Source organism: Caretta caretta, chromosome 7 (genome assembly GCF_965140235.1).
Source record: "Caretta caretta isolate rCarCar2 chromosome 7, rCarCar1.hap1, whole genome shotgun sequence".
Lineage (NCBI taxonomy): Eukaryota > Metazoa > Chordata > Testudines > Cheloniidae > Caretta > Caretta caretta.
This window is the reverse complement of record NC_134212.1, coordinates 30,819,906-30,832,381: the sequence shown is the minus strand read 5'-3', so window position 1 is coordinate 30,832,381 and position 12,476 is coordinate 30,819,906. Positions and strand designations below refer to the sequence as shown.

General features: G+C 50.2%; 1 protein-coding gene across 1 annotated transcript; it reads left to right on the top strand.

The window, feature by feature from the left end:
- Positions 1–1,712: 1,712 nt before the first annotated feature.
- Positions 1,713–3,662, top strand: LOC125640021 (N-acetyllactosaminide beta-1,3-N-acetylglucosaminyltransferase 2-like). The gene has a single exon (XM_048858068.2). It carries the CDS (start codon positions 1,724–1,726, stop codon positions 2,912–2,914), a length of 1,191 nt encoding a protein of 396 aa, XP_048714025.1. The 5' UTR covers positions 1,713–1,723; the 3' UTR covers positions 2,915–3,662.
- The last annotated feature ends 8,814 nt before the right edge of the window (positions 3,663–12,476 follow it).

The following is a 12,476-nucleotide window of genomic DNA, read 5'->3' as shown; positions in this document are numbered from 1 at the left end:
GGGGAGGTAAGAGTACAGCTGTGCTGCATCCACTGGGATGGGGCAAAGGAAGCTGTCAGCCCTGGATTTCCCCTGTTGCCCCCAGCCCCAGATCCCCTCAACCCTGTATCCTCCTACAGCCCATGTTCCCCTCACCTTCCAGCCCTGAGTCCCCCACAACCTTAGATTCTCCCCTCCACTCCCCACAACCCCAGACACCCAACAGCCCTAGTTTCTCTCCCCCACAGCCCAGCTCCCCTCACCTCCCCCCTCCACTTGAGACAGCCCTAGATCCCCTCTTACCTGCAGGCTTCCTTGCCTCTCCCTACCTAGGCAGCTGCCTGCTTCCCAAACCTCTGTTCAAGCTCATCTAACATTTCTCTCCCCTCACCCCTACTTAGCTCTGTCTTTCCCCGGCTCCCCAGGGACTGACCTCTCTCACCTCCTCCCCCGCCCCGCCCCCGAGTCCAGGTGAGAGGCATTGAATCTGGGGAACAAGGCTGGGAGTGGGAGAGCATCCAGATCCCGGGTCTTGGCTGGAGCACACCTGCCTCCCCGCTGATCGTTTAAAGAGCCCCAGCCCCGTCCCAGCCCCGCTTGGACACAGGACTCCTGGGTTCTAGGCTCGGCTCTGGGAGAGGACTGGGGGCTAGTGGGTTAGAATAGGAGGGACTGTGAGTCAGGATTCCTGGGTTCTATTCCCAGGTCTGGGAGGAGGGGAGGCCTCGTGGGATAGAGCAGGAGGGACTGGGAACCAGGACCCCCCGCTGCCCTCCCTGTACCAAATGGGGGGTGAGAAGCAGGACTGGCGATACGAACGAACGGCTAGAAACCGGTTTATACTGACCCCACTGCTGCTGCGTGGCTCTCTGAGCGTAATGTCCCTCCCCTCCTCCCTTATTCTCATTGCACTGTCCCAGTTGCTTCCTCCTCCTCCCGGACTCTGCACCTGCCTCAAGGTAAGAGCAGATCCTTGCCCCACCCACTGAAAGTTGAGACCAGCTCCTCTTCAGAAGGGACGATCAGCTCCCAGCTCTAGGGGCAAAGTGAGGTCTAGTAGCTAGAGCAGGGGGCTGGGAACCAGGACTCCTGGGTTCTATCCTGGCTCTGGAAGGGGAATAGAGACTAGTGGCTACAGCAGAGAGGCTCGAACCCCAAACTCTGTCACTGCTGCCCCTCCAATCTCCAAGCTTCTGGTTCCAGCTCTCTACTGGATATAAAGAGACAAACCCACATGGGTGAAATGCTCTGAGAACTAAGTCAAGCAGAAGTGCCATGTAAATACCAAAAAGGGCAGAGGTGCGTGTATGGGGGTACCTGAAATACCTTGGGGGGGCTGAACGGGTGTGGGCGGGTAGCTGAATGGCCATGGATATCTGTCAGGGTTTGGGAGAGAGTAGATACCTGGAGGGGTTGTCAGGGTGCATGTGGGGGTACCTGAAACATGGGATTGTCTGTGTGGGGGTGCCTGATGCATCCTGGGGGACTGTAAAGGTGTGTGTGCGTGTGCAGGGGGTAGTTGAATGGCCATTGGGGGCTGTTGGTGTGTGTGTGAGACAGGTACCTGGAAAGTCCTGCTGCACTGTGGGGTGTCTGTGGGAGGGGGTAGCTGATCAGGTGTTAGGGGTGTGTGTGGGGGGGTAGTTGAGCTGTGGGAGGCTGTTGGGGGTGTGTGGTGGTACAGGGAGGTGCCATCTAACCCCTTCCCTTCCTTGCCCCACAGCAACCCCCCCCCATACACACCATGAAGCTCCGCTACATCAAAGCTTATGTCTGGCTCTCCTGCGTCTTTGTCGCCAATGTGATAGTCTACACTGTAGTGATGCTCTCAAGGAGGCCACTCGGTCTGCAGGCTTCCGGGAGATCAGCCTTCGTTGGGGGCCATCTGAGGCTGTGGCAGCACAGGGACCTCCATGGCCTTCCCCTCTGGAACTTGTTGATGCTCTACATGGACCAGCTGGACAACCCCATACTGAGGAATGCCACAGCCCAGTTCAATCTCACGCTGCCAGGGACGTGTGGAGAGAGCTTCCATGAAGCCTCCCAGAGGTTGACAGATTTCTCCTCCTACCCCAGCCACCTCCAGGCTTTTGTCCTCTCCATGCACTGCAGGGACTACCCACTGCTAGTTGGGCCAGCAGATGATGAGGCCTGCCCAAATGGGACACAACTGCTGGTGGCTGTTAAGTCCCAGTTGGCCAACTTTGACCGACGTCAAGCCATCCGGCAGACATGGGGCCGAACTGGGCTGGTCAGGAACGTGACAGTGCAGACGCTCTTCCTGTTGGGCAGGCAAGGCTCAGGGGATGGGCATCCGGATCTGGAGGCACTTCTGGAGCTGGAGAGGCGGAAAAACAGCGATCTCCTGCTTTGGGACTTCCAGGATACCTTCTACAATCTCAGCCTAAAGGACATCCTGTTCCTAGGGTGGTTGCAGGGCCACTGCCCCAGCGTGGAGTTGATCTTCCTTGGGGGGGATGATGTCTTTCTTAGGGTGGACACCCTGGTGGCTTACGCTGGGAGCCTTGACGCTGTCACTCGCCGGGGCCTCTTTGCTGGCCATGTCATCCAGAATGCTGTCCCAGTCCATGACTGCAAACACAAGTACTATATCCCTGAGTCCTTCTATCAGGGCACCTACCCACCCTATGTGGGGGGTGGAGGGATCCTTTGCTCACGGGATGTGGCTGCCCGGCTCTACGAGGCTTCGTGCCACTTGCCCCTCTTCCCTATCAACAACATCTACCTGGGGATCTGCCTGAGAGAGCTGGCACTGGTGCCACAGAACCACCCTGGTTTTTGGACCTTCAGCATGAAGGCTGAGGGACAGGAGGACTTTTGTGCTTACAAGGAACTCATCCTGGTGGATCACAGGACACCCCAGGATATCATCCGGCTGTGGCGAGGCCTGCATGACCCTGCTTTGGCCTGCTAGGCCCCATGGTGGTGGCCATGTTGATTGTCTACTTTTCTTTGGTGGCCATCTGTTTTCTAGCTTTCCTTGGTGGACATCTTGGCTGACTGGTTGGCCAATGTTCTTTGGAGACTATCTTTGCCTCCTGGAGGATATTTCTCCTACACCTCCCTCATGCAGACACCAAGAACTGCTGCTACTCTGGAGGCTCGGCTCTGAATCCAAGGCTGCCATCTTAGTCCTTGACAGCTGGCCAGAGTGCTGCTGCTTAGCCCATCGGGGACCACCCCACAGTGCCTCCTGCTGACTAAGCAGAGATTGAGTTCCTCGTGCAGACCAGATACATAGCCAGAGAAGGCTGGGGATGCTGCTGCTGCCGCCATGCTTGAGGGATGAACGGCTCAGTAGGGGGCACTGTCTCCTCACAGTAAGTGCTCCCCCCTATGCCCAGGGGGTTCTTTGCTGCAGGGAGCAGGATGGGGGGGCTGTAGGGGGTGCTCTCCTGTCACAGTCAGTGCTGATCCCAGCATGGAACTAGGGGCTGTTGTACTTAAGTGGTGCATAGACTTAGCAGAGGGGTGAATCAGAGGGAGACAGCTGTCTCAGCTGTAAAATTTGGATTTAGACTATTGAGTTGCAACTAAAAGGGTCATTTTTAAATGCAGTTCATTGGTAACATGCAGAAATCCTCTCATTTTGTTCTTGGTTCCTCCTGTATTCAGAGAAGCAGGGCTTTGTACATTTCTTATAAATAAACAATATTGCATCAAAGAAATACCGGAGTATCAGCAATTTCTCCTCTTCACTGGAACATCCCCAGAGTCCTGAAATTTGACTAGCTGCTTGGGTTGAAAACACAACAACACAAACTGTACATGGTGCTTCTTGCTGCAGGTAAAATATGCTACCCAAATAACTACAGCACTGTCCATGAATTGTGCTGGCTGCAATGTATTGCATGTCTGTGTGTCGTTGCCTCCTGCTGGACAGAATCAGGCTGGTGGGGAGTGTTTTCTCTGACCCTACTATTGCCTGATCTATGGCTGTTCTATAGCGACACCAAAGATACAATGATCAGGGACTGTAAGACACAGGAAGGCTGGCCTTGTCTTTAAGGCACAGAGCTGGGATCCAGGAGATCTTGCTTCCATTCCCAGCTCTGCTACAGCCTTCCTGTGTGACCTCGTGCCACTCACTTCATCTGTCTGGGCTTCAGTTTACCCATCTACAAAGCAGGTCTAATAATCCTTCCTTTGTCTAGTTAGACTGTGAGCTCTTCAGGGCAGAGGCTGTCTCTCAGTGCTTGTCTCAAGGCCTGACATGACGGGGGCCCTGAGTCAGGACTCCTGGTTTCTGTCCCTATTCCTGCCATTATGACCGTAGCCAGCTTGCTTCCTCTGTATTCCTCATTTTGCCTGTACCAAGGGTTAATTTATGAACAAGCTTTGAGCTTCCTTGGCAGCAAGAGAAGGGGAGCGGGACAAGCAGCAGAGCCCTGGGCAGTCACAGGAATGTTATCTGATCATGCTGAGAGCTGCAATTTCACCCCCTAAGCTCCTGTTTACATCTCTCCCATTGCACTCTGGTTATGAACCAGCAAAGAAGTTGAGAGCAGCTCCTTCATACCTGGCCAGGAGCCAGGGTAATGCCATGAAATAACCCTCTGCGTAGGGGAAAAAAGAAGCTGAACTGGAAATACAAGATGAGGCGTCAAGGACCCTTGGGGAAATGCTATCTTCTCCCCCCTCCACCCCCTCCCTGCTGTGCCAGTGGAAGTGGGGTCTAGTGGTTAGAGAAGGGGAGGCTAGGGGTGATGGTCAGGACTCCTGGGTTCTATCCCCAGATCTGGGAAGGGAGTGGGGTCTAGTGGGCTAGAGCAGTGGGGGGAGCTGGGGTTCAGGATTCTTGGGTTCTAACCCCAACTGTGGGAGGGGAGTAGGGTTTAGTATGTTAGAGCAGGGGTTCCCAAACCTTTTACTCAAGTGACCCACCAACTGCATTTTGTCTTTTTTTTTTTTTTAGCAACATGTGTAGGTCCAAATTCATGCCATCCCCCTCACCAATCGTAGGTCAGCATTCTTCTCCTCCTCCTCCTCCACGCTACACAGACAGGGAGGGGACCCACCACTTACAGCAGCACCCTCTGGCCAGCGCCACAACCCTAATCCCAGCTCAGTGCAGAGGGGAGGTTGCAGGGGAAGGGAGCTGGGGAGCAAGTCTGCTCTGCACTGACCCTGCAGCAGCAGCTCCTGTCCCATGGTGCTGGGCCCAGTTCCCCAACCTGGTGCGTGGAGTTGCAGCACCACTCAGCTTTGGCCCAGAATGGCCAGAGCAGGGAGTTGGGACAGCCCTGCAGGACACTTTGGAGCTGCCTCTGTGGGATGAGTGCAAGGCAGGCTCTCTTTCTAACCCCCTTACCCTGCTGGGACCTCCCATCCACACCAGGCCCATGACTCATCTACAACCTTCTCACAACCCACTGATTGGGACACTAGGTTAGTGCAGAGTATATTAGGTACCAGGACTTCTATTCCCAGCTGAGGGAGGAGTCGGGTCTAGTGGCAAGAACAGCTCAGGACTGCGAGTTAGGACTCCTGGGTTTTATTCTCAGCTCTGGGATAGGAGTGTGGTCTAGTGGCTAGAGAAGGGCAGGATGGGGGTAGGGGGCTGACTACCAGAACACCTGGATCCTCTGATTTGTCCCTGATTCGTCTTTGTCCCTGATTTTCTGTGTGATCTTGAGGCAAGTCTGTCTTAGTTATCTGGCCCCCATCATGATCGGATCTGCACCTCCCCATGCCTCAGTTTCCCTGTGGCATGGAGATGATATTTCTGCCTCCTTGGAGAAAAGGAATGTGATACAGTTACCTAATATCTGCACAGCCCTTGGGGCCTGCTGTATTCCTATTCCTCCTCTTGTCAGTTTTTCCAGCGGCTTAGCCCTTACTCCTATTAACTGCCACCAGGATCTACAGCTCTGCATTGCTGACTCCATCTCTACCAGGATGCCACCTCGTTGCACAGAAAGCCTCCTACCACACCCAAGAAAGAAGTATCTGCTTATTTTTAGGGATCAGAATGATTTAAGAGGTAGCCAGGGGCTTAATTCAAATATTTATATAGGGCTGCTTTGGCTGGCAGTATTTAAAGAAACAAACCGGGCCCTAAACTAAAATATTTATACTGGTCACTATCCTAAGGCTCAAGTGTAAGTAGCAGGGAGGCTGCAGAAATGTTGCACCAGGCTAGGATTGTGTCAGTTTTCACAAGCTAAGGTGGTGGTGACTCAGTAGGGGCACTCATTGGGGATGAACTGATTTCCCCCCTGTGATATGTCCCCTGATACAGAAGGATGTATGGGGCATAGCATCCCTTCCACATAGGAGGGGAGGGAATGAGTCTTCTCCCCACCACTTCTAATGGTATTTCCCCCTGTGTATACAGAAGGGTATATGGTTTTGTCAGAGTTCCGTCCCCACTCTGAACTCTGGGGTACAGTTGTGGGGACCCGCATGAAAGACCCCTCCCCCCCGCAAGCTTATTTCTACCAGCTTAGGTTAAAAACTTCCCCAAGGCACAAATTCTTCCTTGGATGGTATTGTTGCTCCCACCAAGTGAGTAAGACAAAGATTCAGGAAAAGGACCACTTGGAGTTCCTGTTTTCCCAAATTTCAGAGTAACAGCCGTGTTAGTCTGTATTCGCAAAAAGAAAAGGAGTACTTGTGGCACCTTAGAGACTAACCAATTTATTTGAGCATAAGCTTTCACTTAAGCTTATGCTCAAATAAATTGGTTAGTCTCTAAGGTGCCACAAGTACTCCTTTTCTTTTTGTTTCCCCAAAATATCCCCCTAAGTCCCTCCATCCCCTTTCCTGGGGAGGCTTGAGAATAATATACCAACCAAACAGGTAAACAAGGTGAGCACAGACCAGACCCTTGGGTTTTTAGGACACTAAAAACCAATTAGGTTCTTAAAAGCAGAACTTTATAATAAAGAAAAAAGTAAAAGAAGCACCTCTGTAAAATCAGGATGGAAAGTAATTTTACAGGGTAATAAGATTTAAAACACAGAGGATTCCCCTCTAGGCAAAACTTCAAAGTTACAAAAAACAAGGAATAAACCTCCATCTTAGCATAGGGAAAATTCACAAGCCAGAACAAAAGATAATCTAATGCATTTCCTTGCTTTACTTACAATTTTTGTAATTTTAGATGCTTATTTCAGGTAGGGCTTTAGGAGAGGTTTTTATTTCTGCCTGGTCCCTCTCTCTGTCCCAAGACAGCACAACAGAGAGCATAAACGAAACCTCCCCCCACAGATTTGAAAGGATCTTCTTCCTTTATTGGTCCTTTTGGTCAGGTGCCAACCAGGTTATTTGAGTGTCTTAACCCCTCACAGGTAAAGGAGGGATTTTATACTACCCGTAGCTGTATGGTTATGACACGCCTCCCCCAGATCACAGACTGTGTTGGACAGCCTGCTCCACACTGGCTGTGATTTCTTCCTGGAGCTGTGTCAATGGAGTGGTATCCCCGTTTGGTCCGTCCTGGGGTGGCTGAGAACATTGGCGCGAAGCTAGTGAACAGCTCCTTGATCTGCTGTTACTGCATACGTCTGAGGGTCATTGAGAGGTTCACCTCTAAAACGCCACCGTCACTTTTTCCTTTGTAGTAGACACCTTCAGGCCACTCAGCGTCATCTCCTCCCTGGGTTGTAAACTGACTAACCTTTAATTCTCTGGAATAAGAGGGCTTTAGAGAATTAAAATGGTACGCTTTAGGTTTGTGGTGGGGGATGCTATGAGATAGTTAACCGCTCCCAGGCGCTCTTAGACCGTAAATGGCCCGTCCCATGACGCTTCCATCTTATGGGCCTGGAGCACCTTCAAGACCATGACCTGGTCCCCTACTTTGAAGGAACGCTCTCTGGCATGTTTATCATACCAGGCCTTTTGTTCTTCCTGAGCATCTTTTAGGTTTTCTCTAGCTAGGGCTAAAGAGTCTCGGAGGGTATTTTGCAGGTCCAGTATGTTAGTTCCTGGAGAAGGTGTATACCCCTCCCATTGCAGCTTCACCAACTGTAATGGCCCTTAACCTCGCAGCCATACACAAGTTCAAATGGTGAAAACCCTAAACTGGGATGTGGTACAGCCCTGTAGGCAAAGAGCAACACTAGGTCCCAATCATTGGAGTGCTCATTTACAAATTTACGTATCATGGCCCCCAAAGTTCCATTAAACTTCTCCACCAGGCCATTTGTTTGATGGTGGTAAGGGGTGGCAACCAAGTGGTTCACCCCATGAGCTTCCCACAGGCTTTTCATGGTCCCTGCCAGGAAATTAGTTCCCGAATCCATAAGGATGTCAGAGAGCCAACCTACCCTGGCAAAAATGTCTGTTAATGCGTGGCACACACTTTTAGCCCTGGTGTTGCTTAGAGCTACTGCTTCCGGCCATTGGGTGGCAAAATCCATGAAAGTCAGTATGTACTGCTTTCCTCTGGGTGACTTTATCAGAAAAGGACCCAGAACAGCCACAGCTACTCGCTGAAAGGGAACCTCAATTATGGGAAAGCTGGAGAGGGGCTTTGACCTGGTCTTGGGGTTTTCCCACTCTTTGGTACACCTCACAAGACTAGACATAAGTAGGAACGTCCTTGCCCATTCCCTCCCAGTGGAAGGACTTCCCCAAACAGTCTTTGGACCTGTTCATCCCAGCATGGCCACTAGGATGATCGTGGGCTAAGCTCAAGAGCTTTACTCGGTACTTAGTTGGAACTACCAACTCCTCTTTGAGCATGCCAGTCTTCCTGGTGCCCACCAGAAAGAGTTTCCTTGTACAAAAGTCCTTTTTCTACAACAAACCGGGATCGATTAGAATAGCTGAGAGGCGATGGGTTGCTCCATGCTGCCGTCCAAGCTCCCTGGAGGCTTTCATCTGCTTCCTGCTTGGCCTGGAACTGTTCCCTTGATGCTGGAGACATCAGTTCCTCACAGGATTGTGGACTTGGTCCTTCTGGAAGCGATGCAGGTGATGGGGCTGGTTATGTTGACTATGAACCGCTTTTTGCTCGTGCACTATGGGGTATTTCAGGCTCTGGCTGAGCCTCTTGTGTCGGTTTATCTGCTGCTGCCAGGACAGGCTTGGTGGTGCCTTCTGGCGTTGGAATTGTAGACGGGGTTGCAAGCACTGGACTCAGTGCTGGCTGCTCCACCCATTCCGGTTCTGGGACTGGTTCTGGTTGGGTCTCTGGGACTGGATCCACTACGGCTGTTGCAGTCATTGGCAGGGGATCTGGTTCTACCACCTCAGTTTGGGTCTCTGGTAACACAGATGGAGCCCTCGTAGAAGGCTCAGTAACAGAGCTAGGTGTCAGAGGAACAGCCGTGTTAGTCTGTATTCGCAAAAAGAAAAGGAGTACTTGTGGCACCTTAGAGACTAACCAATTTATTTGAGCATGAGCTTTCGTGAGCTACAGCTCACTTCATCAGCTCGCTTAGCCTGGCTATGGGTGACTGTTCCCACCCTCTTGGCTAGCTTCACATGGTTGGCCAAGTCTTCCCCCAGCAGCATGGGAATGGGATAATCATCATAGACTGCAAAAGTCCACGTTCCTGACCAGCCCTTGAACTGGACAGGCAACTTGGCTGTAGGCAAGTTTAAAGAGTTGGACATGAAGGGTGGAATTGTCACTTGAGCCTCTGGGTTGATGAATTTGGGGTCCACTAAGGATTGGTGGATAGCTGACACCTGTGCTCCAGTGTCCCTCCACGTGATAACCTTCTTCCCGCCCACACTCACAGTTTCCTTTCACTCTGAGGGTACCTGGGAGGGATCTGGGCTTGGGGACCTTTGGTGTGATTCCAGTGTAATGAACTGCAATCTATTGGGGTTCTTGGGGCAGTTGGCCTTTACATGCCCCAGCTCGTTACATTTAAAACATCGCCCAGCTGACTGGTCACTGGGACGAGGTGGGTTGCTAGAGACTGGTGTGGTGGGACGATAAGGTGTTTGGGGTTTCCTTGGGAAGTAGGTGGGGCCTTGGGCTGCACCTGGTAGTAGGGTGTTTTCTCAGGTTGCCCCTTCTGATATCTGCTCCAGCTGCTACTAGCTTTCTTCTTTTCCGTCACCTCCACCCATTTGGTTCCGATCTGCCCCGCCTCGATTACAGTTTTGGGCTTCCCATCTAGGATGTACCTTTCTATTTCCTCAGGAATACCCTCTAAGAATTGCTCCATTTGCATGAGGAGAGACAGATCTTCCAGAGATCTAATGCTTGCTCCTGATAAACAGGCATCCCAATTTTTGACGATGTGGTAGGCGTGTTGGGAAAATGCCATGTCTGGTTTCCACCTGAGGGCTCTGAACCACCAACGGGCCTGCTCGGGTGTTAGCCCCATTCTAATTCTGGCCTTTTAAAAAAAAAAAAAAGTTCGTAGCTGTTCATGTGTTCCTTAGGCATTTCAGCTGCCACCTCTGCTAAGGGTCCACTGAGCTGCGGCCTCAGCTCCACCATATACTGGTCTGTAGCGATGCTGTATCCAAGGCAGGCCCTTTTGAAATTTTTCTAAGAAGGCCTCTGTATCATTGCCTACCTTGTAGGTGGGGAATTTTTTGGAATGGAGAGCAGTACCTGGAGAAGGATTGTTAGGGTTATCTGGTAGACTCAGCTTAGCCCTTTCCAGATCTAAGCGCTTCAGCTCTAACTCCGTAACCAAGCGTTTCACCTCTGCCTCAAAGCGTTTCGTCTCCATTTCTGTCTCCAAGCGTTTTCCCTGTTTCCTCTCCTCTGCTTCCAACTCCAAGTGCTTTAAGGCCATCTGTCTTTCATGTTCTTTCTCTCTCTCTTCAGCTTCCAATCTGGCTAATTCTAGTTTCTTTTGGACCTCACTTTCTGTCATCCTAGCCTTCCTGCGCTTAGCCTAGCTTAACCCGAGAGTTAGAAAGAAAAGGAAAAAAAACCAAAAAACCCCCAGCTTGTGGATTCCCTTGCTGAAAGTTATCTCCTCTGCCTCCAGGCAGAGAAAAAAAGAACTCCAGCTGCTCTCAGCTTAAAAAAAAAGTGTCCTTTTAAAAAACAAACAAACAAAAAAACCTCCCCGGTTTTCAGTCAGCCAAAAGAAAAAATGTTTTTAAAATCCTGAGGTCTGTGCTTCTGGTTCAAAATGATCCCACCTCGCTGCCACCATGTCAGGGTTCCCTCACCAAATGAACTCTGGGGTACAGATGTGGGGACCCACATGTAAGCTTATTTCTACCAGCTTAGATTAAAAACTTCCCCAAGGCACAAATTCTTCCTTGTCCTTGGACGGTATTGCTGCCCCCACCAATTGAGTTAGACAAAGATTCACGAAAAGGACCACTTGGAGTTCCTGTTTCCTCAAAATATCCCCCCAAGTCCATTCACCCCCTTTTCTGGGGAGGTTTGAGAATAATATACCAACCAAATAGGTAAACAAGGTGAGCACAGACCAGACCCTTGGGTTTTTAGGACACTAAAATCCAATTAGGTTTCCTTGCTTTACTTACAATTTTTGTAATTTTAGATGCTTATTGCAGGTAGGGTTTTAGGAGAGGTTTTTTTTGTATTTTTTTCCTGCCTGGTCCCTCTTTCTGTCCCAAAAGAACACAACAAAGAGAGCACAAACAAAACCTCCCCCCACAGATTTGAAAGGATCTTCTTCCCTTACTGGTCCTTTTGGTCAGGTGCCAACCAGGTTATTTGAGCTTCTTAACCCCTCACAGATAAAGGAGGGTTTGCATGGTTATGACAGGCTTATACTTTCCCTTCCAGTGGGTGGGTGATGTTTCTTTTCCCCACTCCCAATGGGGTTTCTCCCTGTATATAGATATATTTATAAAGCAGAGAAGGAGTATTTAGTACAAACCATTCCCAATCCCTGCTGAGGTGTGGAGAAGAAATTGTACAACTAACCCCACCCCCAGCACAATAGTATGTTCCCCGTTAGGAGGGAGGGACCTTCATGGTCCATATAATTGGTGGCCAACTTTTTTGCCAATTGTGGCACAATAGGAACTTATAACATACCAAAACGTCACTTTATTACTAAAGTGTCTAAAACAGTGGTTTTCTACTTGTGATCTGTGGATCTCTTGGGGTCTGCAGAATACGTCTTAAGATTTCCAAAGGGGTCTGCACCTGCATTTGAAATTTTTTAGAGGTCCACAAATAAAAAAAGGTTGAAAACCACTAGTCTAAAAAAGATTACACTTAATTACAGTATTTCCTATAATGTAATTAATGCAGAATAAAACTAACCATGATCGGGGTGTCATGGTAGCCGTCTAGAGGTGTTTCTGAATGTCCCTTCTTGTCCATAATGTCATCAATCCCTGGGTTCAGCTTTGTTGATGCTAGTACATCTAAGTCACTGAGTTGGGAATCTGTGACCTCGGAATGATATTTGCTTTTAATAAATCTCCTCTCTGAAAATGACTGTCCACAAATAGAAAAGGAGTACTTGTGGCACCTTAGAGACTAACCAATTTATTTGAGCATAAGCTTTCTTGAGCTACAGCTCACTTCATCGGATGCATACTGTAGCTGTAGCTCACGAAAGCTT